Raw genomic sequence first — 27,240 nt, forward strand, 5'->3', positions numbered from 1 at the left:
AACAATAGGAAATTACTCTTTTGCTCTCCTGCTGTTTTTCCACCGTTAATTGTCTTCAAACTCTCCTATGAGATACTTCTAGAGCACATTAGTTTCTCTTCTATTGCTTTTACATTAAAACTACACTGCAGTCTCAGCACATTGATGCTAAAATGTTGACCTATAATGATAGATGAAAATTACTTCTTTTATGGTTAGCTTATGGTGAACGAGCATTATATTATATTATATTATATTATATTATATTATATTATATTATATTATATTATTCATAAAAATATATGCTGTCAAAAATCATTTTCATTAATTGAAATAAAGCTAAAAAAAAATTTTTAAAACCTTTAATTAAAAAATGTTGCCTAACTGAAAAAAAGAGAGATTTAAGCTGAGGTACTAACATTAAAATAAAAAAGTACATAGAAATATAAAACAATATTACTAAAACAAATATAATTTATCTTATTTTATTTTATGAACTTGAAATGGGACTAGGTGTTATATTTATTTATTTATTTTAATTTTTAGCATGTATATACAAATGTAAGCTAGATTTTCACATTAAAATCAATTTAGTCATTAAAAACTTTTCAGCACAAAATTAATATTTTATAAAGTAATGTTCAATTAGAAAAAAATATTTTTTTTATGTAAAAAAACACTTTTATTTAGCAAGGATGCATTATTATTATAGTTTTCATAATAATAATAATAAGAAATGTTTCTCGAGCAGTGAATCAGCATATTAAAATGATTTCTGAAGAATCATGTGACACTAAAGACTGGAGTAATGATGTTGAAAATACAACTTTGATCGCCGAAATAAATTGCATTTTAAAATCTATTCAAATAGAAAATATTAAACAGAATATTGTAATAATATTTTACACTGTTGCTGTTTTTACTGTTTGATCAAATAAATGCAACCTTGGTGAGCTGAAGAGACTTAAATCTTAATGATCTTAATGGTATTTCATTATTTAGAGACTTCCTGGAAAGGAACTGAAGGTCTAAATGACTGTATGAGTGACTGCATGCACAGACGGTGTTGATGTGTGTGTGAACGTCACCTGTCCAGGTTGAGTTTATGCGCCAGTATTCTCCAGTCGTTTCCGCGTGTGTGCGGGATGTCCAGGCTGCTGCACAGTTTGCTTCTGATGCTGACTGGGATCCTGAACGCGCTTGGACCCGCAAGAACCGTGATACTGCTGCTTGGATCCATCAGGGATGTATCGATGCTCTGGACGTCCTGCAGAACACACATACAATATATTATATGTTTGTTTTTTTATCTTAATTATGTGTCAAAAGTGAATGTACACAACCACCACCCTACAGTGGCAAAAATCCCCCATAAATCAGAAATGGCATCTCAAAATGAGTCATTTAGGAACGCACTCCAAATTGACGTCACAAGCCCCGCCCACGACTGGTAACAATCTTTGCCTATATTAGCTTAGCTCCTCCCCTGAGTGAGCTGTACTCCGTCTGCCACGTTTATGTGCTCGCGAGGGCATTTCAACTCAGCAATTATGTAGGAAATTCATTCTTAAAACTACTTTACATTATTCAGTCAAGCGCAGTGATTTTCTGTTTGTTTTGTTGTTTGATTTATATTAACAGCACAGACAGCAGTAGGTACTGAATATTACCCTTCTGTCATGTAGGTCAAAATTTTACATGCGATTTCTTTTCAAGCTGTTTACGTTCGCAGACATAACCGACTGTTGTTGTCTCCCATGTACGTATCAGTTTAAGCGCAATAATAAATTCAATTAGCCCACACGCTCAGAACACTGTATATCAGACGTTTAAACTGATGCGGATTTAAAACGCGTGCAAATAATACACTTTTATGACGACGACGAACTGCAATGTAGTGTGAGCACAATAAACATGCTAATCCAAACCAAACAGACATTTTGTTTTGGCAGCGTATGCGAGGCATGAACTGTAAAGACTCTTTTGGAAGGGGGCGGGGCCCATACAGCATCTCATTTGCATTTAAAGGTACATGCACAAAAAATGCATGTTTTTCCTTCTGTTAATTTTTATTTTTTGCATGGAATAATAACTGATCTGTGATGTATTTTGGGGTAAACCTTCACCAACATCTTGTTTCTTAAAAACAATAATAAACAGAGACTGATTACACATAGTTCTTCTAATCACTAACACACGTCTTGCTTGTCATTTTGAAGCTGCTCATATGTATCTTCATATGTATAGACATCATCGTGCGTCTTAGCTCCACTGCTCTTCTGGTATTTAGAAATGTTTTCACCGAATCAAGGCTGTTTCCCTGCTGGAGATACGCTCTGCTTCTTGGAAATAATATCAACTGACATTTCCAATGCATTAAAATCCGAGCCGCAATCTCAATCGTGAGCGAGTGCATGTGTGTTGAGGAGGAGGTTTAATTAAATCTCTCTCGTTGGTGATATTATTCATAAAAAGCAACAGCACCAAATAAAAGCATCTGCTTTTGTACATCCATAAGAACAGAAGCTGAGGATGTGAAATGAGTGCAGCTGCTACTTAATATAAGTGACACAAATATTAAAATTCACACAAAATGCAACTAAATCACAACATTGAAACAATACATTAAAAAATAAATTACAAAAATAAATTACATTTTTAAATATATTATTACAATTTCAAATAGCTCTATTGTAATATATCACAATATTACAGTTTTTGCTGTATTTTTTAACAAATATTTTTTTATTAAAAGCACAAAGCAACATGACTAAAATTTTGTTTTATTCCTGTTAAACCAAAAAAAAAAAAAAAAAAAAAAAAAAAATATATATATATATATATATATATATATATATATATAATTAATTAATTTAATTTAGAACTTAAAACCACCCTAATCAATCAACCTCAACACCTAGTACCAGTGTTTTTAATGTATTGTTAACTATGATGAAATATTAAAAATAATTTTAATTAATTAAAATAAAGCTTATATAATGTATGAATGCTATGAAAATGTCAAATGTTGCTCTGGCAAGTAACTAAAATAAATGACTTTATTAGACATTATGCTGTACGTCGGTGAGATGAAACGATAATGCCATTGAAACTTCACTTCAGAGATGCATTATTATAAAAACATTCTGCGTTTTGACTTTGAAATGTTTATTTTATTATTTTCTCATAAACACAATCAAGCCTAGGAAAATAACAAACAGTCAACCCCCTCTTTAAACATCTTTACACAAGTGTATCAAAATGAGCATCTTTGATCAATAAATGCACTCAATCTATGTTTACTAGCATGAAATGACAACAGTCCCTGAAGAGACCAAACATCAGTCAGACAGATGCGCTTCACAGCCCAGAAGGACTCAATTCATCGCTACACATCCATCTATAATGTTAACGAATCTGTGCTGTTCTTAATTAGACACATTGATTAAAGCCCAGGAGCGGCGGAGGGAGAAAAACACAGCGGCTCGGTGAAAACCCTTTGTGATGTATAGACAGACGATGTGTGAGGGTGTTAAGAGTAGCTGAAGCTCTTCTCCAGGGAACTGAAATAAGACAGCTGATGGAGAGCTCAGAGCCGTAACAAAATCTCTAACTAGACAGAATCCCAGAATTCTATCCCAGAAGTTCCAGATTTCTGAAATCGAATCCAGGGATAGTCCTATTTGAGTGGTCAAAATATCATTGAAATCTCTCTCTCTCTCTCTCTCTGATTTTATAGGGTGACTATATAATGTTTTTAGTTTTTTAAATATTGTGGGTTCCCTATTCTATTAATATAATTATGATGATGTTTAGTTTGATTATTATGATTGTGTTTTGTTTTGATTTCGATCTAGTTTTATCACAATTCACCAAAAATCACACTATGAAAATAGGTAATAGTAATAATGGTCAATAGCAAGCAGTTATTTGTTTTATACTATAACAAAATACTGTATCAAAATAAAACATATTTTTAACATTTCCTGTTTGTAACTATTTAATGTATTAATTTTCCCTAACAGATGACAATTTTAGTAACTTTGTGTGTGTGTGTGTGTGTGCTTGGAAATTACTCTCACTATCCTATCTTACAAGCAAAATCATTATGTTGCATTTTTAGTTTCAAAATGAGCCTAATAAGCATAATAATAATAAGCATAATTAGGAATAGTATAATAACTGCCTCCCAGAACTGTTACACGACTGCGTTCCCAAACAGCAGCATCCACCTCCGTAAGCAATCAAAAGCCTATGAAAATTATTATATTCAGGGTTTCTCCTACTTTCATAGTGATATATAGCCTCGCGGCCAGTTCTAATAGGAAGTGACGATTTTGTTCTCTTTGACTCGTTGGATGGAAATGGAGCTTATTTGCAAATGTTTTATGCGATATTTAAATTTTGCGCATACGTAGAATTCACAACTTTGGATGGAAACCAGTCTATTGTGTATCTTTTGATAATTGATGTTAATAGCGCTCTGCTCTCATCCAGGTTACGTTCTTCAAGTATTGGTGCGCGTCATCAGTGTAGCTCACAGCGCCCTCTGTTGGTAAAGTAATCACTACACGATTGCTCCAATAACCAGCGGATTACTGCATGGTTTGGCTTTTTGCAATGTATTTTGGAACTTGCTGTACGGGGACGTCTGGTCTCCCTATTCCAGAATGCACTGCAACAAGCTTGGAAATACTATAAAAGAGTGACGGAAGTAAATTCACAGAAGGAATTAATTACCTGCGAGAGCGATTGAGACATCACAGCTTTAAAAACGAGTGTGTGTTTTCATTCTGAGCAAATATCAAGCATCTTAAGACGTCCGAGTGGGACAGCAGAGAGTGAGAGAGGGCGTGTTACTGTACCTCGCTCAGTGTGGAGTAGAGCTGGAAGATCTGACCTTCTCCCTCCACCTGTCTGACGCACAGCTTGCAGCACAGCTCACACACACTCACGCTCTGACGCTCCAGAGCAAAGGAGCAATGCAGCTGACGCACAGATCCACTCCACACCTGAGAGAAAGACAGCTCCTGCACGGACACACACACACACACACACACACTTTACCTGATGTCTGTAATAAGTTAAATAGCATTAAATGTTATATTAAATTACTTAATCATAAAAATTAAAATATGTTTTCAAATATTATTAAACATGAAGTAATAGTAACTTACTTTAATTATATAATTACACTTCTAAATTAGCTTATCACTTAAATTATAAATATAACTTTAATTATATATTATATTTAATTTAATTGTAAAATAATGAATACAATAAATATAATAATGTATTAAATATGTATATAATAAAATTATATATTCTTAAATTATATATTAATAATTTAATAATTTATTAAATTAAAAACTAATTTGCAATATATAAATACATAATAGATATAATATAATATCATATTTTTTAATAATAATATCCTTATTGAAGTTTTAATAATAATATAATTATTGAAGTTTGTATATATATATATATATATATATATATATATATGTTACAGAAATATTAACATTAAGAAATATTAAATACTATTAAATATTAAATTACTTAATCATTTAAATAAAAAATGTCACAATAAATAAATACAATAAATATATTAAAAACATTTAAAAGAAAAACTCATTAAGTCTCATTCTTCTTCTAAATCTAGTCCCTGTCAATATTCTATCCTAAATTCAGAAGAACACTCTTCTCCCTCTCCTGACATTTTGTAATCCTGTCTGAAGCCTCAGCTGTATCTGTTGTCTTCACCTGGTATTTGGTGAGGAGTTTGCTCTTCCACTGCGAGTGGATGTCATGTATTGACAGTCTCAGGTTGTGGTTGCTGTAACTGAAGTTCAGAGACTTTGGTTCATCCAGCAGTTTCCCACCGATCTGTTTTTCTATCTGCAGCACCTCCTGTCCACACAAACTCATTCAGTCAACAGTGCTGCACCACTTACACAATCATACCGTCACATTTCACACGCCTCTTATTATATGTTAAAATGAAAGAGTTTGGCCCAAAAAGTGTTTTCATACATAGTATAAAAGTACATAATATTAACAACAACAACAACAACAACAAAATATATACAATTAAGTGATATTAAAACTCTTTATATAATTTTTTTTTACAAATATAAAATGAATTAAATAAAAACTATCAATACTGAGTATATATTTAATAATAATACATAAGAATTACATTACAGTGTATTAAATGTTGTATAAAATGTAATTATTACATCACTTAAATTAAAATATACATTTTTATTTAAATATGTATACATGTAAAATATTACATTAATAATTATATTTAGGTAATAACTACAATAATAACAATAATAATTTAAATAAAAATCATATAAATGTATATTAAATTATTTAACCATTTTAATTAAAATATTAAAGCAGATCAAAATAATGTAAACATATTAATATTTAAACTAAATTTTCATGCAAAAAAAAAAAATATATATATATATATATATATACACACATATTAATGTGTTCCTATAATGGATTTTTCCATTATAGTACCTTGCAGTGTGTAACAGTTCTAAGTGAATGAAAACATCCTGCAAAGTTTTAAATCTGAAAGTGCACTATGTCTAAAGTTATTGTCTCTCAAAGGAAAGAGTCGACTCTAAATCATTAAAGCGAGTCTTTTTTAAAAAAGTTGACAACATGAAACATTAGCATATTGCCCGCCCACTTATTGGTCTTTAAGAGTTGGTCTGCCATTCTTTGCCACTAGGTGCCGCTTTTGGAGCAGTAAAATCATAGACCGTATAAAAACATGGACATAGTGTCCGTCATGTCACCCGTAGTTTTCCAAACAGCGTTTTTGAAGCCAAAAGTGAGCGGAAGGCGGCCGTCGCTGAGTGTGTTTTTTGTCCTTGCATGTATGTCAACCTGTTATTGGGGACTCCTTTCATTACCCATAATAGGGGCAATTAACTGAGTTATTCCTCCTTTAGACTAGTCCCTGATATTAGCCAATCATAACAGTGCTCATTTACATACAATATAGAAGTAAGTTAAAATAAGACACTATGGCATTAAACAGCCAGTGTCAGAGAAGGAGAGAAAGCGGAAAATGATTCTGAAACTCTTAATTGACTATTTTTAAGAGGGCTTGGAAGCCACAGTGGTCAGCTGTTACGCACTTTGAGTGTGTCCTGCGTGTCGTCGAGGCAGTACACTCGGATGTGATAGTCTACACCTGCTGTGTATACAGGACCAAACACAGCCAGTTTGATTCGCTTAGCCGCTGACGGACAGACGCTCTGGCCAATCAGACAGTAGGATCCGAGCGTCTCGGTCAGGATGTGACACGCCTCCTCCCCCAGCTGCACGTAACAGGAAGTAGTGAAGTTCTCCTCTCCAACCACGACCACGTCCTGCACACAGAACACACACATCACTCACATGAGCAGCTCATCATCTCTCACACACATACATTATAAACTTGAAGATATATTTGTTCCCTGGTGGAACTTAGATTCTGAATAAATTACGTGATTAATATTATTATTTTTAAGATATTTATTATTTTAAGATAAGTCATGCTTTATTGTCCTTTTCCACTGAAATATTTATAGGATTCAAATGCTGCAGTGATGCATAAGTAACAAACACAAAAAAACAACACATAATAATGTTGTGTTAAATTTTCCTCATCTCATTTTATCAGTTTAAAATAAAAAAATATATATTTTAGTAATAATATTTCATTTTATATGCCAATTTAATGATTAAATTAAAATAAAATAAGTGAATGAATGATTAATTAATAAAATAATTACATAATTGTATGTTTTATAATATATATATATATATATATATATATATATATATATATATATATATATATATATATATATATATATATATATATATATATATATACTTTTTGAAATTATTTTTGTGACAAAGTACATTTCCTTTGTACATTAAATACATTTACTCCTGAATCCCTTTAATAAATTAATACAACAATTTCTTAAAATCTAAACAAATAAATTAAAAGCAGTACAATCCATTGCAATGATGCAATTGTAAAACTGACATTGCAATTAATATTGGATGTAAACAAAATACTGTTCAAATGATATATTGTCAGATTAATACTTTTTGGTTACAGTAATTATTTTGGGTGAGGGTTGTTGTTGATTATTATAAAAAATAACATGAAAAATCAAACACTTTCAAGAGTCCTAAAAATAGGTTCCATTGTCTAGGAAAAAGTAATTTCTTATTTCTTCTTTTGATTTTGGAGTGAAATATGACCCAGGTATGTTTTTGACAGGTTTTATGAGATATATCTCCCCACAAGCAGGTTCTTGAAGACATTTGGTCTCTCCTGCACACACACAGACACACACACACACACACACACACACACACACACACACACACACACACACACAGAAAGACACAATGCGAGTGTGTGTCTGAGGGAATCCCGGCTCTGATAAAGGAAGCAGATTCCTCCTGATAAACACACCCCATCCTTTTCCCATCTCCACTCTTGCAATAATTGAATTTTGTGTTGTCTATTTGTAGAACCCTGCCATGCACAGCAGGCCAATTTACCCTGCCTGCCTTCACTGATAGTTACATTTATTTTCCAGTCATGTTTCCCTCTCTCTGCAGGATAAGTAGTTTATTGAAATGGAGCGGCTCATCTCCAGAGTTTCCCTGACCTGATTCCTCTCGCTGCCAAGCTTTCATTCAGCCAGTGGCTGTCCCGATCGGCTGTATTCAAATTCCTCACCTCCCATTGGTCCTGCTGCGTGTGGCTCTTGAGGATGATTTGCCAGTCGTCAGAGTGGGCGTGTGCGCAGTGGTGGAGAGTGAGGATGACGGGACGGGTCAACAGGGCACCCGCCGGACCGCAGCTGACCACAGTGCTGAGCACAGCCTCCCCGTCACCGACCACTGGCCTGAGAGACACAGACACATTTAAAGGGACAGTTCAGTCATTTACACACTCTCAAGTTGGTCCAAACCTGTATAAGTTTCTTTTTTTGCTGTTGAACACAAAAGAATATATTATGAAGAACGCTGGTAACCAAACAGTTGACGGCAGCCATGACGTCCATAGTATGTTTTTTTTCTGACTCACAATCTTTCGATTTGATTCCATTTTCGATTCAGTTTGATTCAATTCAATATTTTTTATTCTGTTTATATATCAGGTACAGTACATGCCAAATAATGTCCAGGAAAAAAATCTGTCAATATACATGAGAGTCAGTACATTACTATAATACCGAAGGTAAAATTAACTAATTACATGTGACTCTGGAGCACAAAACCAGTCTTAATAGCACAGGTATATTTGTAGCAATAGCCAACAATACATAGTATGGGTCAAAATGATCGATTTTTCTTTTATGCCAAAAATCATTAGGATATTAAGGAAAGATCATGTTTCATGAAGATTCTTTTGTACATTTCCTACTGCAAATATGTCAAAACTTTTTGATTAGTAATATTCTTTACTGAGAACTTCATTTGGACAACTTTAAAAGGCTATTTTCTAATTTTTATTTGTTTGCACCCTCAGATTCCAGATTTTCAAACAGTCAAATATTGTCCTGTCATGACAAACCATACATCAATGGAAAGCTTATTTATTCAAATCTCAATTTCAACAAAATTTACCCTTTTGTGGTCCAGGGGCACATATGCAAACGTTTAAATGACTCTCAATTAAGTTTTTATAATAAAGTTACAATTACATAATTATATTTCTACTGATGGCTGTCATAAAAAAACGTGATAGACATTGAAGAACAGTAAAAATGATAATGAATATGTTACACTGTGCATGTATTTTGCTTTAGACTTAATTATTCTAGCTGAGATTATGGGCAACAAATGTTTTTTCTGAGGTAAATGTGACGTTAATGTGACATTGTTTACAAGCTGTGATATTGACAGAATTGTGTGGTCACAGTTAAAACATGAGAAATTACATGAGACAGGATAAAGATAAGTTACTCTTTCTTTTAACATACCTTCGGATGTTCATTCATGTTTATGGAGGAGACAAAAAGTTCACAGTCTGCTGTGTCTCTTGAACTGATGTAGAGTGATCTGTCACTCCACATTAAACAATGGCAAAACTGCATTTATTGTTTGAATAATGCAGTAAAATGGTAATAATTTGAAATCTGAGACTTAATTTCATATCAAAATGAACAAATTACCAAGCTTATTGTGAGTTATTGGATGGGATGTGTGCTACAAAGTTCTGTTCATTGACTGAAAACAGCCTAGACTAATCAACCCAGCCCTATTTTGTGTGTGTGTGTGTGTGTACGTGTGTGTGTGTGTGTGTGTTTACCTCATGCTCTCTGTCCTCTGAACTGTCACAAACATCTCATACACACGACCTTGAGGAATTGCACCGGCTGGAACCAACAAACTCACACCTGAAACACACATTACAGAAAAACTGATTCAGAGAGAAAAGACAGATAGATAGATAGATAGATAGATAGATAGATAGATAGATAGATAGATAGATAGATAGATAGATAGATAGACAGATAGACAGATAGATAGATGGTGTCTCATGTAATATCAGTGGAGTGTTGTGTGTCATCTCTGTAGTTCATGAAGTAATATATTTATTAGCTGTTGTCCTCTGGATTCATTCATCACTGTCACTGAGCGTGTTCATCTCATCACACGAATGCGAGATTGTGAATGTGACATTTCCATCACATCTTCCTGGAACCCGTTTCAGCCGTACGCCTTAATTAAACTAATGAAGGACTATCAACACAATCAATTAATCATCATAAATTATATCACACTGCAATTCATATATATGTTGGACACTGAGCGAGGACCGGAGTGTGATTGTGCATCATAAATTATACATAAATAACCTGTGTGTGTGTGTGTGTGTGTGTCCGTTCTCACCTGAGTTGGGTATGATCAGATGACCTCCCAGTGAGTTAAATGACCCTAACGCCGTACTCGTGGGGTCCCGTGTGCGCGCCAGCGTCTGGGAGCGCAGGGTCATGTGGTCGCTGTCCAGAAGAGAGTGGGTGACTTTGGGGGACAGGGTGGCGGAGAGGTCAGAGGTCATATCTTCCTGAGGGGTGTTGTAGACTTTGATCTTGAGGTTGGGAAGCGGCAGCGTCTCCAGCAGAGGGGAGCTGGTCATGGGGATTTTGTCGGAGATGTCGTGGAGGGCATATACAGGACCTCGATACAGCGCCGCCGCTGAGGACAGGTCAGGGGTCGCAGCCAGCAGATCCGCTGCAAACACACACATGACATAACCATCATTACTAATGACATCTGTCAGCTTATTAAATACACCTCGCTTCCAAAGATGATTTAATGTTTTTGAAAGCAGTCTCTGATGCTGCATTAAAAGACTGCGTTAATTAAAAAAGTAAAAAACACAATGAAAACTGTACAATTGTGAAATATTATTACAATCTCAAATAACTATTTACTCTTTGAATGTATTTTACAATACAATTTATTCCTGTGATGCACAGCTGAATTTTCAGCATCATTCCTCCAGTCTTCAGTGTCACATGATCTTCAGAAATCACTCTGATATACTGATTTGCTGCTCAAGAAAGAAATGTATTAGGCAAGGCAAGCTTATTTATATAGCACATTTCATACACAATGGTAATTCACAGCACTTTACATAAAAGAAAAGAAAATAATAATACATTTAAAAAAAAGCTTAACAATAAAACAAGGAATTTAAAAACTTAAAATGATTGAAACATTGCTTTGATCGAAACAAGCTGTTTTTGTGATTTCCCAGATCATTTTGCATCATTTAGATGTAAACACATCCATTATTCACGTACAGAGCATGTAACCGAGCAGCTTGACGACTCTGTGAAACATCTCCTTTTTCCTGCTCCAGAAAGTCACACAGGTTTGGAACAGCATGAAGGAGGGTAAATGACTGCTTTGAGTGACCTACTCCTTGTATGTATTTGTGTTGTGTGCTATTTTGAAGTGAAATCACCGTGTGTTTGTGAGTGAGCTTGTAAAGGACTCTTGTAGCCAGCGGCTGCTAATCTCCATACTGATTGCTCATTAACATTCAGCTTCGTACAGTGACTAAACAGAGGATTGTCACTTCGCCTCTCTGGTTCCTCAGGTGTGAGCATTAGCTCCGTTTACACTCCTGACACACACACGTTAAAGTCGTTCATCACACAGCGATCGGTGAGACAGTGTAAAGCGCACTGCACTGCATCACACAGATAGAAGTAAACACATCCAAACCCGGGAGAGATCTTCAACAGAGCAAAACTGACGGATGTGAACGTCTCGCTTTACCATCAAAACATCCTCTACTGCTGTATTTATCAACTCACTCTCCGACGTCCTCCACACGGGGCTTTCACTCTGACAGGGTGCCATTTACACCTACAGTCCACTTCATGTTTAATTAACACAGAAAACGAGCGGGAAAATGAGGAGAAAAGCGAGACAATACGAGAGCGAGCGGAACGACGATTCTTCATTAATGATAACCTGTTCAGGTTGGAGAGTGACAGGCATTCTAATGTTCCTCAGATGAAATGTCTCTCTCTCTCTCTCTCTCTCTCACACACACACACACACACGCGCACACACACACACACACACCTCAATTTAACATCGGAACACTGCCTTCCATTCTGTTCACCACTTGATTGGAATTTTAATCATTCTTGTGTCTTATGGTGACACACACACACACACACTCCGACTGTTGCATTGACTGAGAGCAGCAGTAAGAGATTGTGTCTGAATAATGCGTTTGAATGTTTTACTAAAGGAGTTTTCCACTCAAGGATGTGCATTAAAAAGATTTTGATAATTACAATGCCTTAAATCCCTTTCAATCTGGTAAAAACTGCAAAAGACACTGATGTAAAGAATTAGATTTCCTATTACAGGAACAGTTCACTTAAAAAAAATAATGTTTTGTGATCTTCATGTCAATCCAAACCCATAAGACTTTATTTTCTCTCTTTTTTTCCCCCAAAATTGTGATATATATATAAATATATATATGTACACACACACACACACACACACACACACACACACACACACAATATTATTATTTTTTATAATTTATGTTAAAAATAAATAAAGGTGTCTCTAATGTTCACCAAGGCTGCTTTTATTTGATAAAAATACAGTGAAAACAGTAATATTTTGAAATATTATAACAGTTTGAAATAAATATTTTCTAATATATATAAAATGTAATTTATTCCTGTGATACAAAACTGAATTTTCAGGATCATTCCTCCGTTGTTCAGTGTCACATGATCCTTCAGAAATCATTCTAATTTGCTGATTTGCTGCTCAAGAAACATTTCCTATTATTATCAATGTTGAAAACAGTTGTGCTGCCTAAAATCTTTTGGGATTTTGGATAAATTTTTTCAGGATTCTTTGATGAATAGAAAGTTTATTTGAAATGAAATACTTTTCATGTTATTGCTGTCACTATTAATAAATTGTGTGCATCCTTTCCAAATAAAAGTAATAGAAAAAAAACCCTCACCAGTCAGAAACTGATGGTGATCCACTGCTGAAGTGGAGTCTCACCTGAGCGTGCTTGTTTGATGCTGACAGGCTGGAATCCTCCGTTCAGCACAGACGAGTCGATGATGTCCGAGTGAAAGCGGCGATGAGTTCTGCGGTACACAAGCAGCGCCACGACAGCAGAGATGATCAGACACACGACCACCGCCATGACGATCCCCATGTACAGTGCCACCTCTGCACGACAGACAAACACAATGAACACGAGCCTATACATACTGCATACTGTGTACAGGATATACTGGATACTGCCTGCTATATTAACAGTAAGCAAAACAGTAGTTGTTACTCCTTTATGAAATGTTTAAAACACATTATAGTATGTTACATTAGTGGTGCAAGGAGCATCCAGTCAGCATTTTAAAGTAAAATTGTATATTTTGAATAAGGTTATGTGTCTTAAACTTTAGTCAGTCCAGTAAAGTAATAGGTATAATAAGAGCTGTTAACATGTGAGTGCAAGTTGAGAGCATTGCATTGTGGGATACAGTATTCTGAGCAGTGTGCCTCTGTTTTATACTAAATGAAGACATTCAACATAAAATGTTGCATCAGCAATTAACCCTCTGGAGTCTAAGGGTATTAGTAGTAAAAATTATTAAAAAAATTATTAAGGCCAAAACTGAAATAAGAAAAAAGCTATAACGTAGCTTTTATAAGTTTTATAAAATAATGAATAAAAATAACAACAAAATAAATAAAAACAACAATTATTTGTACTGAAAATTATGCATTAAAATATTAATAATAAATAAATAAAAATCTAAAAACATACTTTTATTACAACATAAACTAAACTACCAATGAAAACCAAGAAAAAAATATTAATTACAATTTCTTGCATAATGAAAATTAGCATATTGTGCACAGTATACATACTGTATAGTGCAGACATACTAAATATTAGTATGTTAGTATGCTACACCAAACAGCCATACAAGTACACTTATGTGCCAAGACATTTCTTATTTTAATTCAGTTTAACTTAAACTAATAAATAAAAGACACAACAAAATTACTTAATCTTAACATTTAAAATAATCTCTAAAATAAAAAATTCTATCTATAATAGCGTATCAATGCTACTAAAATAACACTGTTTCAGTTACTATTTTTAGCAGAGCACATACTGCAGTATTTCATTTCAAATGACAAATCATTATAGCAATATGGGTTAAAGGTCACGTCTGAGAATGGCCTTTAAAAACTACGACATTAATCAGTATATAAACCCCCTGCATCAATCATTAGAAGGAGTTTTCACAGTAAGAGAGAGAAAATTAGACCTCCAACTGCAGGAAGATGAAAAAACAGCCTGAAAATAGACAGTCAGACTGCGAGAGAAGAGAATCCAGTCCTTTAATTTAATGAGGCTATAAATTATTACACGCCATATTGCTCATCTTCCTGGAAATCAGCCTCATTCTTCAGCAGACTGCAGGAGAACAATAGTGACATGTTCATCTGACCTCTTTTCCTGTGGATTCTCTCTCTACGTGAGTGTGTGTGTGTATGTGTGTTTCTGAATTTGTGAATGTGGAGATTAAAAGGGGATCAGGGCCGAAATGAAGCTGCGGCTCTGAAACATCAAAGAAAGAAGCAGCCAAAATCACCACAGTCTCTGATGTTTAAAGTGTGTGTGAGAATATGCGCTTAAATCCCCTCTTCTGTATCTATTGACTGTGTAAAGCACATGCTGGCGTTCATCACTCATTAGTCGCAGTGAGACTGCAACAAAGGTACACAGATTAAAACTCCACTCATGCTTCACACATATGACTTATCAGGCTGACATTAACAGCAGCATGTCTTTAAGACAGACTAGACTCAGGCTTATGAATATTTATTACAATCCTTCACAGACTTAAGCCTATTGGTTGGACCACAACAGACTCACTTTACCAGCAGAGGGCACCAAAATGAAGTAAAATTATTAAAGTCCATTTATTTGTATAGTATTTTCTCACATTGTTTCAAAGCAGTTTTAAAGGAAATCACAATATTATAATTATTTTATCTTAATATCTTGATCCCTTATATTTGTATTTACCAGATAAGAGCTGGGAGATAATAATATAGTTACACTGTTGCACCAACACAAGCAATCAAGCAGTTGATATAGACAGACAGAGAGACAGACAGACAGATAGATAGATAAAGTTAAAATGTTTGACTACACACACACACACACACACACACACAGTCTACATTTATTTTTCTTGTAAAATTGTTATTAGTTTATTACATTATATATATCCCACTATACTGTATATATATATATATATATATATATATATATATATATATATATATATATATATATATATACAGGTGCATCTCAAATTAGAATGTTGGGAAAAGTTCATTTCAGTAATTCAACTCAAATTGTGAAACTCGTGTATTAAATAAATTCACTGCACACAGACTGAAGTAGTTTAAGTCTTTGGTTCTTTTAATTGTGATGATTTGGGCTCACATTTAACAACAGGCCACCAATGATCTATCTCAACAAATTAGAATATGGTGACATGTCAATCAGCTAATCAACTCAAAACACCTGCAAAGGTTTCCTGAGCCTTCAGAATGGTCTCTCAGTTTGGTTCATTAGGCTACACAATCATGGGGAAGACTGCTGATCTGACAGCTGTCCAGAAGACAATTACTGACACTCTTCACAAGGAAGGTAAGCCACAAACATTCATTGCTGAAGAAGCTGCTGTTCACAGAGTGCTGTATCCAAGCATGTTAACAGAAAGTTGAGTCAAAGGAAAAAGTGTGGAAGAAAAAGATGCACAACCAACTGAGAGAACCGCATCCGTATGAGAATTGTCAAGCAAAATCGATTCATGAATTTGAGTGAACTTTACAAGGAATGGATTGAGGCTGGGGTCCAGGCATCAATTTATGGTGCAATGTCATCTGCTGGTGTTGGTCCATTGTGTTTTTTGAAAACCAAAGTCACTTCACCCGTTAATCAAGATATTTTGGAGCACTTCATGCTTCCTTCTGCTGACCAGGTTTTAGAAGATGCTGATTTAATTTTCCAGCAGGATTTGGCATCTGCCCACACTGCCAAAAGCACCAAAAGTTAGTTAAATGACCAAGCTGTTGGTGTGCTTGACTGGCCAGCAAACTCACCAGACCTGAACCCCAGAGAGAATCTATGGGCCATTGTCAAGAGGAAAATGAGAAACAAGAGACCAAACAATGCAAATGAGCTGAAGGCCACTGTCAAAGAAACTTGGGCTTCCAGACCACCTCAGCAGTGCCAGAAACTGATCACCTCCATGCCACGGAGAACTGAGGCAGTAATTAAAGCAAAAGGAGCCCCTACCAAGTATTGAGTACATGTACAGTAAAGGAATATACTTTCCAGAAGGCCAACAATTTACCAAAAACAAATTTTTATTGGTCTTATGAAGTATTTCTAATTTGTTGAGATTTGGTGGGTTTTTGTTGTGAGCAATGTGAGCAAAATCATCACAAGAACCAAAGACTTAAACTACTTCAGTCTGTGTGCATTTAATTTATTTAATACACAAGTTTCACAATTTGAGTTGATTGATATATATATATATTGCTTTGAAGACATTTGCCGTACAAAATGTCCAAATTGTTAAACTGTTATGGATGGTAGCCTGAACTGCATTATTTGAGAAATCATACTTGTCTGTAACACATACAGGTTTATTCCAATTGTATGAGCAATAATAACAGCCATGCTTGACTTAATAACTAGTCTACCCAACAATGCACAAACTTTGACAGTGAAAAACTTCTTATAATGTATGTGTGGGAAGTCGTGGCCTAGTGGTTAGAGAGTTTGATTCCTAACTCTAAGGTTGTGGGTTTGAGTCTCGGACTGTAAATACCATGACTTAGGTGCCCTTGAGCAAGACATTGAACCCCCCAACTGCTCCCCGGGTGCTGCAGCATTAATGGCTGCCCACTGCCCTGGATGTGTGTTCTCTGCTGTGTGTGTGCACTTTAGATGGCTTAAATGCAGAGCACAAATTCTGATGTCACTTTGTGTGTGTGTTTACAGTGTAAAACTCAAAGCAGCTGCTGAAGCCTGTGTTACAGCAGGGGGTCACACTGAACACAGCACACAATCTCTCATGTTGTTTCCTTGTTTTTCCTCAGTGACCTCAGCATCATTCTCCTCTGCAGTATTGATTTGCTTCCACCCATAATTAATTTACAATTAGTAGTAAAAATTGATCACAGCTGTGTCCTAATGACTAATATTATTCGATTACTGACTGTGACCAAACATGATTGTCATTAGTTATTTCTCTCATTAACCATTAAGCACTGATCTCTCTCTCTCTGTGTGTGTGTGTGTGATAGCAATATGCAATGGACAAATTATACAATGACTTTCACACAGAGTTGACTTTGCTGAAGGAAATTCTATACAGATATTATTAATTTATATGTACAAAACATTTAAGACAAAAACTAAAGTTTACAATAAATTTCCACATGTGAACATTAACTACATGTTAACATGAAGTGTTTATGAAAAAAATAAATAATTTAAAGCATTTATTAATCTTAGGATTAATTTCATCATTAACCAAGATTATTGAAATAAAAGGTTATATTTTTATTAATTAGGATCAACAAAGAATAAATACTGTTAGAGATGTACTTTCCTTGTTAGCTAATATAAATTTGAATTTACATTTAAATGTTTAATTTACTTAACATCAGGCCATCCACAATGTAGAAAAGTTTGTTTCTTCATCAGACTCACCAATGGATGCTCTGCAGTGAATGGGTGCCGTCAGAATGAGAGTCTAAACCAGGGCTCTGAACCGGTTTAAGGAACGAAAACGAAAACCGGAAACGAGCAAAATTTTGACAGGAACAGAACCACAAACTAAATCAAATGTTCCGAACAGAATGAAAAATGTAAAAGGGCCATTAATTGGTTAATAACGTTATTTTATCATTCCATTTAATATTTTAAATTCACTGTCAACCAATCACGAATTCCAGCAGTACAGCATATGCAAATGTGACGCTGAAACCAACGAGTGAAATGTCCGCTCAGCTGTGAACTCATCATAGGTAAGTCACAATGGCAATGAACCGCCCTTAGAGTTAATCTGAGGAGTTTACCAAAAGCTTCGTAAGCCAAAGAAGTTCATAAAAATGATCGGACGACTGATCTTAATATTATGGCCTGTTTCCAAATCGTAACTTCAGTAGCACTTGAAAATCATCGTAGATCTACGAGTGCTCGAGTAATCGTAAAACCCTAAGTGCATCGTAAGAAGACAGATTTATGCGGTCACCTGCAGGACAATCGTCAGTTTACACCTTTAACCTTATTCAAGTGCAATCGTGATTATAATATAAGGATTTGATTGTGCTTTACTTTACACTTCATGACTCATTTTCTTTTTTTTTTTCTTTTTTTATAAATGAAATAATTAAAAAGGGCAGAAAAAATAGAAATTCACATTTAAATTAAAAGACTGAAAAAAATAATTAAAAAAAATGAAGTAATGTAGGAAATACTTCAAAGACTGGGGTCTGTCAATGGTGTGTCAAAGACTTGCTGAAGTGCATGAAAACATCTCAGGGAACGCAGGGAACCATGGTTATATTCGTGACCTGAGACGTTCCCTTTCAAGGGAACTTGGAACTGCGTCCTTTAGGGGGAGCTTTGGGGAACAGTATACCCATGCCGCCATGCTGAGGGGAGTGCAAGCCAGAATCATGGCGAACACTAAGTACCAACTCTACCATTTCCATGGGAGTTGCCCCTGGGACGGTTAGACGGCTGTCAATGACATTATCCCTTATAGCCAAAGGCCTAAGCTACATACCCAGTTTTTTTTCGGTATTCGAGGATACATAAATGGAGTGGCGCCAAAGATGAACGGGGCTTTTCACCAACTCAAGAAGGGGCATGAAGCAACCGCGGAAAGCCCTCACCATAAAGGTTTTTAGAAAGTATGCAGAGCCCTAGCGTGCGAACATACCACAGTGTGGATTTCAGAAAGTGCGAAAAAAGACTTCTTGTGCAAATCTGTTCCAATGAGGAAACAAACTAATCTACTATACATCTTTGATGGCCTGAGGACGAGCAAATTTACATCTTTTGGTGAATTGTTCCTTTAACACAAAAAACTAAAGTTAACTACTAGGACCTTCTTGTAAAGTGTTTCATCATGTCTTTGTACATGTTTAAGTATTTAGACACGTGTATGTCCATGTTTGAATATGCATACGTGAGTGTGTGTGTGTGCGTCAGAAAGGCTGTTTCTATGCAGGAGCACGCTTGACTTATAAACGCTATTGATTGTATGAAGGAAGTGATTAAAGTGGAAGGACAGTGTGCAGATACTCAGGGGGGTTAATGAGGGGAAGGGAGTTTGATCGTCTGGCAACCCGTCCAACCCATGAGTCTGCGGGCGGAAGAGCCTTCTGCTGATCAGATTCCCTCTGCATCGATCCGCAGGGGATTTACTGAGCACACACACTCAGACTGATAACACACACACACTTACACACACACAGACACAGAAAGTTAAGTCTCATCTTCTCAGCAGAGTGCAGTATCTTTTCATTGTAACCTTACAAAACTAAACACACATACATGCATACACACACACACACACACACACACACACATAAATATAAATATAAATATATATATATATATATATATATATATATATATATATATATATATATATATATATATATATATATATGAATATTCACATTTTATTTTAATATAAAACTGAACATTATTACTCTGGAAATGACCATATATCCATATACTGTTATCATTTTTGATATTTCTGTTCACAAGTTTGGGGTCAGTAAGATGTTTTTAAAGATATTCATATTTTATTGCAACTGTTTTCAACATTGATAAACAGAAATGTTTCTTGAGCAGCAAATCATCATATTAGAATGATTTCTGAAGATCATGTGACACTGAAGACTGGAGTAATGATGCTGAAAATACAACTGCGTCACAGAAATAAATAACATTTTATAATTTTTTTAATTTACAATAGAAAACATATATATTTTAAATAGAAATTTCACAGTATTAGTTTTTAATGCATTTTTGATCAAGTAAATTCAGTAGAAGAGACCTAAAAAAAAAAAAAACCTACTGCTTACTTTTATCTGTCAAAAGGATCAAACACATGAAATTATTTATAAATGTATCAAAAAAATTATCATTGATAGATATTAATGCAAAAAAGGTTTAGTATTATTAAAAGTATTAAATTAATGATGCTATTCCTTTGATGTACATTCTCTTTTGATGAACTTGGTTGATGTCATTGTATTAATTATTTACATTTACATGTTTTCATTTAGTTGACGCTTTTATTCAAAGTGATTTACAAATGAGAATTATATAAGCAGAAAAACAATACTAGTGCTATAGTACCTAATTTTCATAAATGCCAGAGTAAAACAACTAAATTATTAAAGTTAACTAAAAAATAAACCATAAGAAAAATGTTACTTGAAATTAATGTTTACTGAAAATATAAAAAACTGAAACTTATTTTATTTCAACTATATAAACTTCTTTCAGTTTAACTTGAAAACTTAAAAAAAATACACAACAAAATGACAAAATAAAATCAGTAAATTAATTATATAGACTAATTAGAGTTTTCCAAGAAGAAATGTGTTAAAGAAATTAATTGTTTTCATATTTTATGTCATGTTGTCACAGTGCATTCTGGGATTGCTTGCTTAATCAAAGATACATGCAATGCTACCTTGCAATTTGAAAAAAATACAAAGAAAAAAAAGAAAAAAGTTTTTAGTATCAGCTTTTGTGTCAGAAGCATGATGTTAATAGAGTAAAATAATATTGTTGGAATTTTCAAGACTTCATGAGCAATATGAGATATATGAGATGACTCGGACAGAAAAGGCATCAGACTTATTTCTAAATCAATGTGATTTGTAGCACCACATTTGCCATCGGCTCTGACGTGACGCAGACTGCATTTTATCGACGTGATCTCCTCTGTGTTCTGTCCCTCTTTAACTCTCACCATCGTATGCCTTGAGTCATTTAACTCATTTCACCCGAGAAACACTCATACAAGCTCTAACACAAGCTTTGATGATAAAAGTGGCAAGCTACTAAATGCAGCCATTAAAATGTATCTGGAAGATTAAACGTTTTCTTTGAACATGAGCGTGAGTGAAAGAGGGAGGGAGAGCCAGATCGTGGCTGCAGACTGCAGAAAATGTTTAATAAATAATACAGCTTCAGGAGAAAAGAGATAACATTGTGCCCTCAAACACACACACACACACACACACACACACAGTTAACAGCACTGAAGCATCACTGACGGTTTAAGAGAAGTACAGGCCTAAAATAAAGCGCTAAGCCTGAAACACACTCACAAATATGCAAAAACGAGAGCTTAGCCAATGCATTGTGTGCACTGTGTACATATTTAATGTGTTTTCGTTACGGTTACACGACAATGCATGAAGATTTTGTAGCTAAAAGTGTTCTTGCATATGTTTCAGGCCTCAAGTTTCCAGTTGCTATATCAAAACTGCTGCTTGCTTAACTTAAACTTTTTTTGTCACTTGAAATAAAACGAAGGTTAACTGAACAACAAAATAACTAAAACATTACAATTCAAATTGATAATATAAAAAAAGATATATATATTATTATTAATAAAAACTACAACAGAATCACAATAATACTAAAATAGCATGTATATGAACTACATTGAAACTATCATGCACATTTGGTGCTAAATTAAATTAATAAAAAACATTTACATTACAAAATTGAAAAACGTAGTAACATCACATAATTTTGCACTAAACATAACATATCGTTCATAATATAATTTATAATTTTTTTGTTACATAAATATTAAATCAATATTTAACTAAATAAAAAACAACAACAATTTAGTGTCACAATGTGAATTAATTACAAATCAAAAAATTATGTTATAAAAAGTTATAAAATCCATTGCAAGGACTTCTGGAAGCAATACTGGGAAATAACTTAAATTAAAAAAATATATTTTTTTATCTGGTTCATTGAAGCCAACAGCCTGAATGAATTGATTTGGTATAATGTATCAGATATCCCAGTGATATTCAAGAGCGAGGACATTCACGTTATTTGCTGTAACTTAATTGGCTGTAAGATAAAAAATAAAACTAGATAATAAAGTTTGTAGGCAAACTTTAAGTTGGCTTGAAAAAGCCTAGTCAGAAAGTTTGAAGTAGTTTTAAAAGCTTAACGTTTGAGGGGTTTTCAGTTATAACTAATTTGAAGTAGTTTTAAAGTTTTGAAGGCAATACAATCTATCGGAAAAATAGATATATAAATAAAGAGATAAGAAATAGTAAACTAGGATGTTTGCTAACATGATTAGCAATGACTAGTATGTCACCAACGTAATTAGTAAGTTACTAGCATGTTTCCAGCATGATTAGCATATCGCTAGTCTGTTGCTTGCATTATAAGCAAGTAACTAGCATGCTACTAGCAAGATTACAAGCGACTAGCATGATTAGCAAGTTACTAGCATGTTGTTCGCATGTTGCTAGTGACTAGCATGTTGTTAGCAGGATTAGTAAGTGACTAGCATGGCTAGCAAGTGACTAGCATTTAAATAGTATGATTAACAAATTGACTAGCATGTCGTTAACAAGTCAATAGCATGTTGCTCACATGATTAGCAAATGACCAATATCTCCCTAACATTTTGTTAACGTGATTAGCAAATGACTATCATATAGTTAACATGATTAACAAATAATAAGCAGGTTTGCTAGCATGATTAGCAAGTGTCTAGCGTTTTGCTAGCATGATTAGCAAGTCATTAGCATGTCGTTAACATGTTTCTAGCATGTTGTTAACATGATTAGCAAGTGACTAGCATGTTGCTAACAGGATTAACAAGTTACTAGCATATTATTAGCATGATTAATATGTTACTAGCATGTCGCTAGCATGTTTTTAACATAATTGGCAAGTGACTGGCATGATCCTAACATGATTAGCAGGGGTAATATCATGTCACTAACATGTTGTTAGCATTATTAGCAAGTGACTAACATTTTGATAGCATGACTAACAAGTCATTAGCATGATAAACAAGTTACTAACATGTCGCTATGTCGCTAGCTTAATTACAAAATAATTATATTTGCTTTGCTTTTTCCCATTATTACTAAATCAGTGCTTTGACCTTTATGTGTCACCCGTGACAGCACAGATGGGTTATTATTGTGACCTTTACTCTCTACTTTAAAAAATGAACCTGCAGCCTTCCTATTAACAGCCAGGTTAATAACCATTGGGCCAGCAGCACCGACTCGACTCTGTTTATCTTCAAAACTGCAAAGAAAAGTGCCTTTCATTTTCCCAAAAGGGAGCACATCATGAAGAGCAGAAAGTCAACATAAAAACAAAGCAGATAAAAGGATGGTAAAATATAGTAAAATCACAGACAAGAAGCAGGTTGCCTGATGAGTTGTTTTCATGAAGAACAGAGCGCGGCGGTGGCCTGTAATGAAAGCCTGAATCATGTTGTTTGATATCCGCCTCGGTTCATCTCTCAGGGATTCATGTTCATAACAAACATTTTGCTTATAATCCAGTTTGAAGAATCTCTAGAATATGCCGAAGCTCGCATATGAAGTCAAACGTAGAGATGCTCTTAAAGGGCAAGTGCATGTCTTCCTCAGTGTATTATATGCAGAACAGAGGTTTACAGCAGACGAACACACAGATTTCTGTCTTCCCAACTCCTGCCGCTTCACATTAAACACGACATGAAACGCCATTCACAACACATTTCACTTCCACAGCGTAATACACAAAAAATTATGCAGCGGACATAAATTAATCAATTATTAGATTTTTTTATCTATATTAAATAAATGAAGTGTATATATACTTAATTGTAGATATATACTGTACATATATTAAAAACATTAATATTTGCAAAAATCACCGATATAAACATATTCACACACACACCCACAAACACACACACACACACACTCGATACATTTTATATAATTTCAAATCCTATTAGCACTGGGGTTCAAATAACATCTGCCTTTTCTGGCAAATAATATCTTGATTATCTTTCTCTTTTATTTTGCGCAGCCTGCACTGATGAGAAAAAATAAGGCCCTGGAAATTTCTAAAGAAAGTAAATGGGATCAATTTTCATTTCATGTTGTCTTTAAAAAGAATTACGGAGTTGCTACAGGTCGAACAGTGAGGCCAGAGACAGCTCTCTCCTTTCAAACAGCACACAGACTTTACTCCAGAGACGTTCAGGTTTCCATTCAGCTCTGCGTCTCAGTGTGCGGAAAAGAGTGAGAGAGAGCGACAAAAGTATATGCGTATGTGTGGATGCGAGTCGAGAAATAACACACAGAACATAAAGTGCTGCAAAACAGCCAATCAAAGGAGTCTGACAAACAGACAGCATGCTTTCACTCTCGCAGACGGCGAGGAACAGAATATAAAGCTGAAGGTACTGCGAGACAACCTGAAAAACTAAAGCGAGAAAATAAAAGACAAAATAGACACTCACATGTAAACCCCTTCTCTCCCGTTCCTTAAGGCTGAACGGGTAGCTGATATACTCAACCTTTAGAGAGAGGAAGGGGGCATAAGACAAAATAATGGGAATGTAAAACAGAGCGAGATGTGATTTAGTGATGTGAGAGTCAAACGGCTGAACAGAAGATATAATGTAGAGAGAGCAGGAGAAGCTGGCTGCATCTAAAAAACGGGCTCCCCGTGTCAGATGGTAATCAGGTAAACATTTAGCTATCACATTGAAGCCAAACTACAATCTTTTCTTTGTTAAATTCAGTCAGACTATCAAATATAAGGTTTTATATTAAATAAAACTGATATAATTTTTTTTTGTAATGCTTTTATTTATCAGGGAAGTCCTAAATTGATCTAAAATGACAGTGAAGACATTTAAAAAGTTTCAAAAGATTTCTGTTTCAAATAACTTCTGTTCTTTTGAACTTTCTATGAATCAAAACAAATCCTGAAAAACAAATCTATCATGGTTTCCACAACAATATTAAACAGCACCACTTTTGTCAACATTGGGAACAATATGAACTGTTTTTTTTTTGTGAAGCAAATCAGCATATTAAAGTGATATGAAGGATCATGTGACACTGAGTAACAATGCTGAAAATTCAGCTTTGAATAAATTGCATTTTAAAATATATTCAAACACAAAACTATTACTTTAATCTGTAATAATATTTCATTATATTTCTGTTTTTATTGCATTTTTTATTAAATAAATGCAGCCTTTGGTGAGCAGAAGAGATTTCTTTCAAAGATTTTACAAAATCTTACCAACCCCAAAATTTTGAATGGTAGAGTGTCTTGAAAAAAAAACAGAACTAACCAACTAAGTAAATATAATAATAATAAACGAAATGTTTCACTACAAATAAGAAAACAAATACTGATTTGAAATACAAGGGGACTTTCTGGCCAGAAACCTAAAACCAATTGGACCTCCAAACTCTATTTGAGAATTTAGAATACAACAAATCACAAATTACTAAACAAAACTGCTGAAAAGAAGATGAACAAAATGCTAAAAGCACTCAAGTTGACATGGGATAGATGGTTTCTATCAGGTTCACTCCTGGCTAGGACGTGCTCAAGTTTTCCTGCTGTCTAAGCAGAAGTTCACTAGGTTTTGTATCAGAGTACGACGGAGAGCTGAGAGAGCTGAGCTGAGTGGGGTTAAATGGATTCTGCCTGCTCAACTTTTAAGGGGAAGAACTTTTAAAGCTGAAACTTTAGTGAGGAAGTGCCTGCGGGGAGAGAGAGACAGACATGAGATCCATTACACACCAGCAAACAGAGGAGATTCACATCCTCGGCCTGACTCTCTCTTTATCACTGCTCACCGCTCCAAACACCAGCAAACAAATTAAACTGCCACGCTGATGGCTCCTGATTACATACATTCATGTCATCTGTCAGTTTCTGAGAGCTTCTCACTGCCAGTTTGAAGTGTGTCCGCTCTGACAGTGATTGAAACTAAAGAAAGGCCATGTTTATGTGCCTCATTACGTACAGGAGCAATAAACAAATCAACTAAAAACTTTAAAGTAAACAAGAAACTATTTTTGCAATCAGTTTAGCTTTTGTAATGTTTAGAGCTGCCATGTTATCTAGTATTAAACTACTGGCTCCAACCAATAAAACAAGGTTGACAGAGCTAATAACCATAGGGCCAAATGGCCTGGGTAACATCAGCTAAGATAAGATAAGCTAAGCTATAATAATCATAAAAAAAATAAATTAAATAGCCTGGGTGACGTCAGATGAAAAAAAATTCTAAAAACATATCTTTTCATTACTGAATTTATTTAATACACGAGTTTTACTATTTGAGTTGAATTACTGAAATAAAAGAACTTTTCCACAACATTCTAATTTATTAAGAAACAACTTAAATTCAAACTCTAATTCCTAATAGAAATAAAATTCCTAAAACTAAAATTGAAATAACAAATTAAAGCTATAAAAAATAAACAAAATCACAAAAACATACATTTAGTACAAGTTACCTGAAAATAAAATAAAAACTGTAAATGCTAAAAATT

General features: G+C 34.4%; 1 protein-coding gene across 1 annotated transcript in view; it reads right to left on the reverse strand.

Moving 5' to 3' along the window:
• LOC127957790 (netrin receptor UNC5C-like) overlaps nucleotides 1–27,240 on the reverse strand; it is a 145,549-nt gene that overhangs the window by 2,996 nt on the left and 115,313 nt on the right. The window contains exons 8-15 of the mRNA XM_052556464.1: nucleotides 13,585–13,758; nucleotides 10,918–11,259; nucleotides 10,334–10,421; nucleotides 8,756–8,924; nucleotides 7,146–7,379; nucleotides 5,746–5,892; nucleotides 4,845–5,009; nucleotides 1,068–1,246 (exon numbers count right to left, since the gene is read on the reverse strand). Of these exons, the coding sequence (XP_052412424.1) occupies nucleotides 1,068–1,246; nucleotides 4,845–5,009; nucleotides 5,746–5,892; nucleotides 7,146–7,379; nucleotides 8,756–8,924; nucleotides 10,334–10,421; nucleotides 10,918–11,259; nucleotides 13,585–13,758 (1,498 nt within the window). The remainder of the gene's footprint in view (nucleotides 1–1,067; nucleotides 1,247–4,844; nucleotides 5,010–5,745; nucleotides 5,893–7,145; nucleotides 7,380–8,755; nucleotides 8,925–10,333; nucleotides 10,422–10,917; nucleotides 11,260–13,584; nucleotides 13,759–27,240) is intronic.

This window comes from Carassius gibelio, chromosome B5 (genome assembly GCF_023724105.1).
Source record: "Carassius gibelio isolate Cgi1373 ecotype wild population from Czech Republic chromosome B5, carGib1.2-hapl.c, whole genome shotgun sequence".
Lineage (NCBI taxonomy): Eukaryota > Metazoa > Chordata > Actinopteri > Cypriniformes > Cyprinidae > Carassius > Carassius gibelio.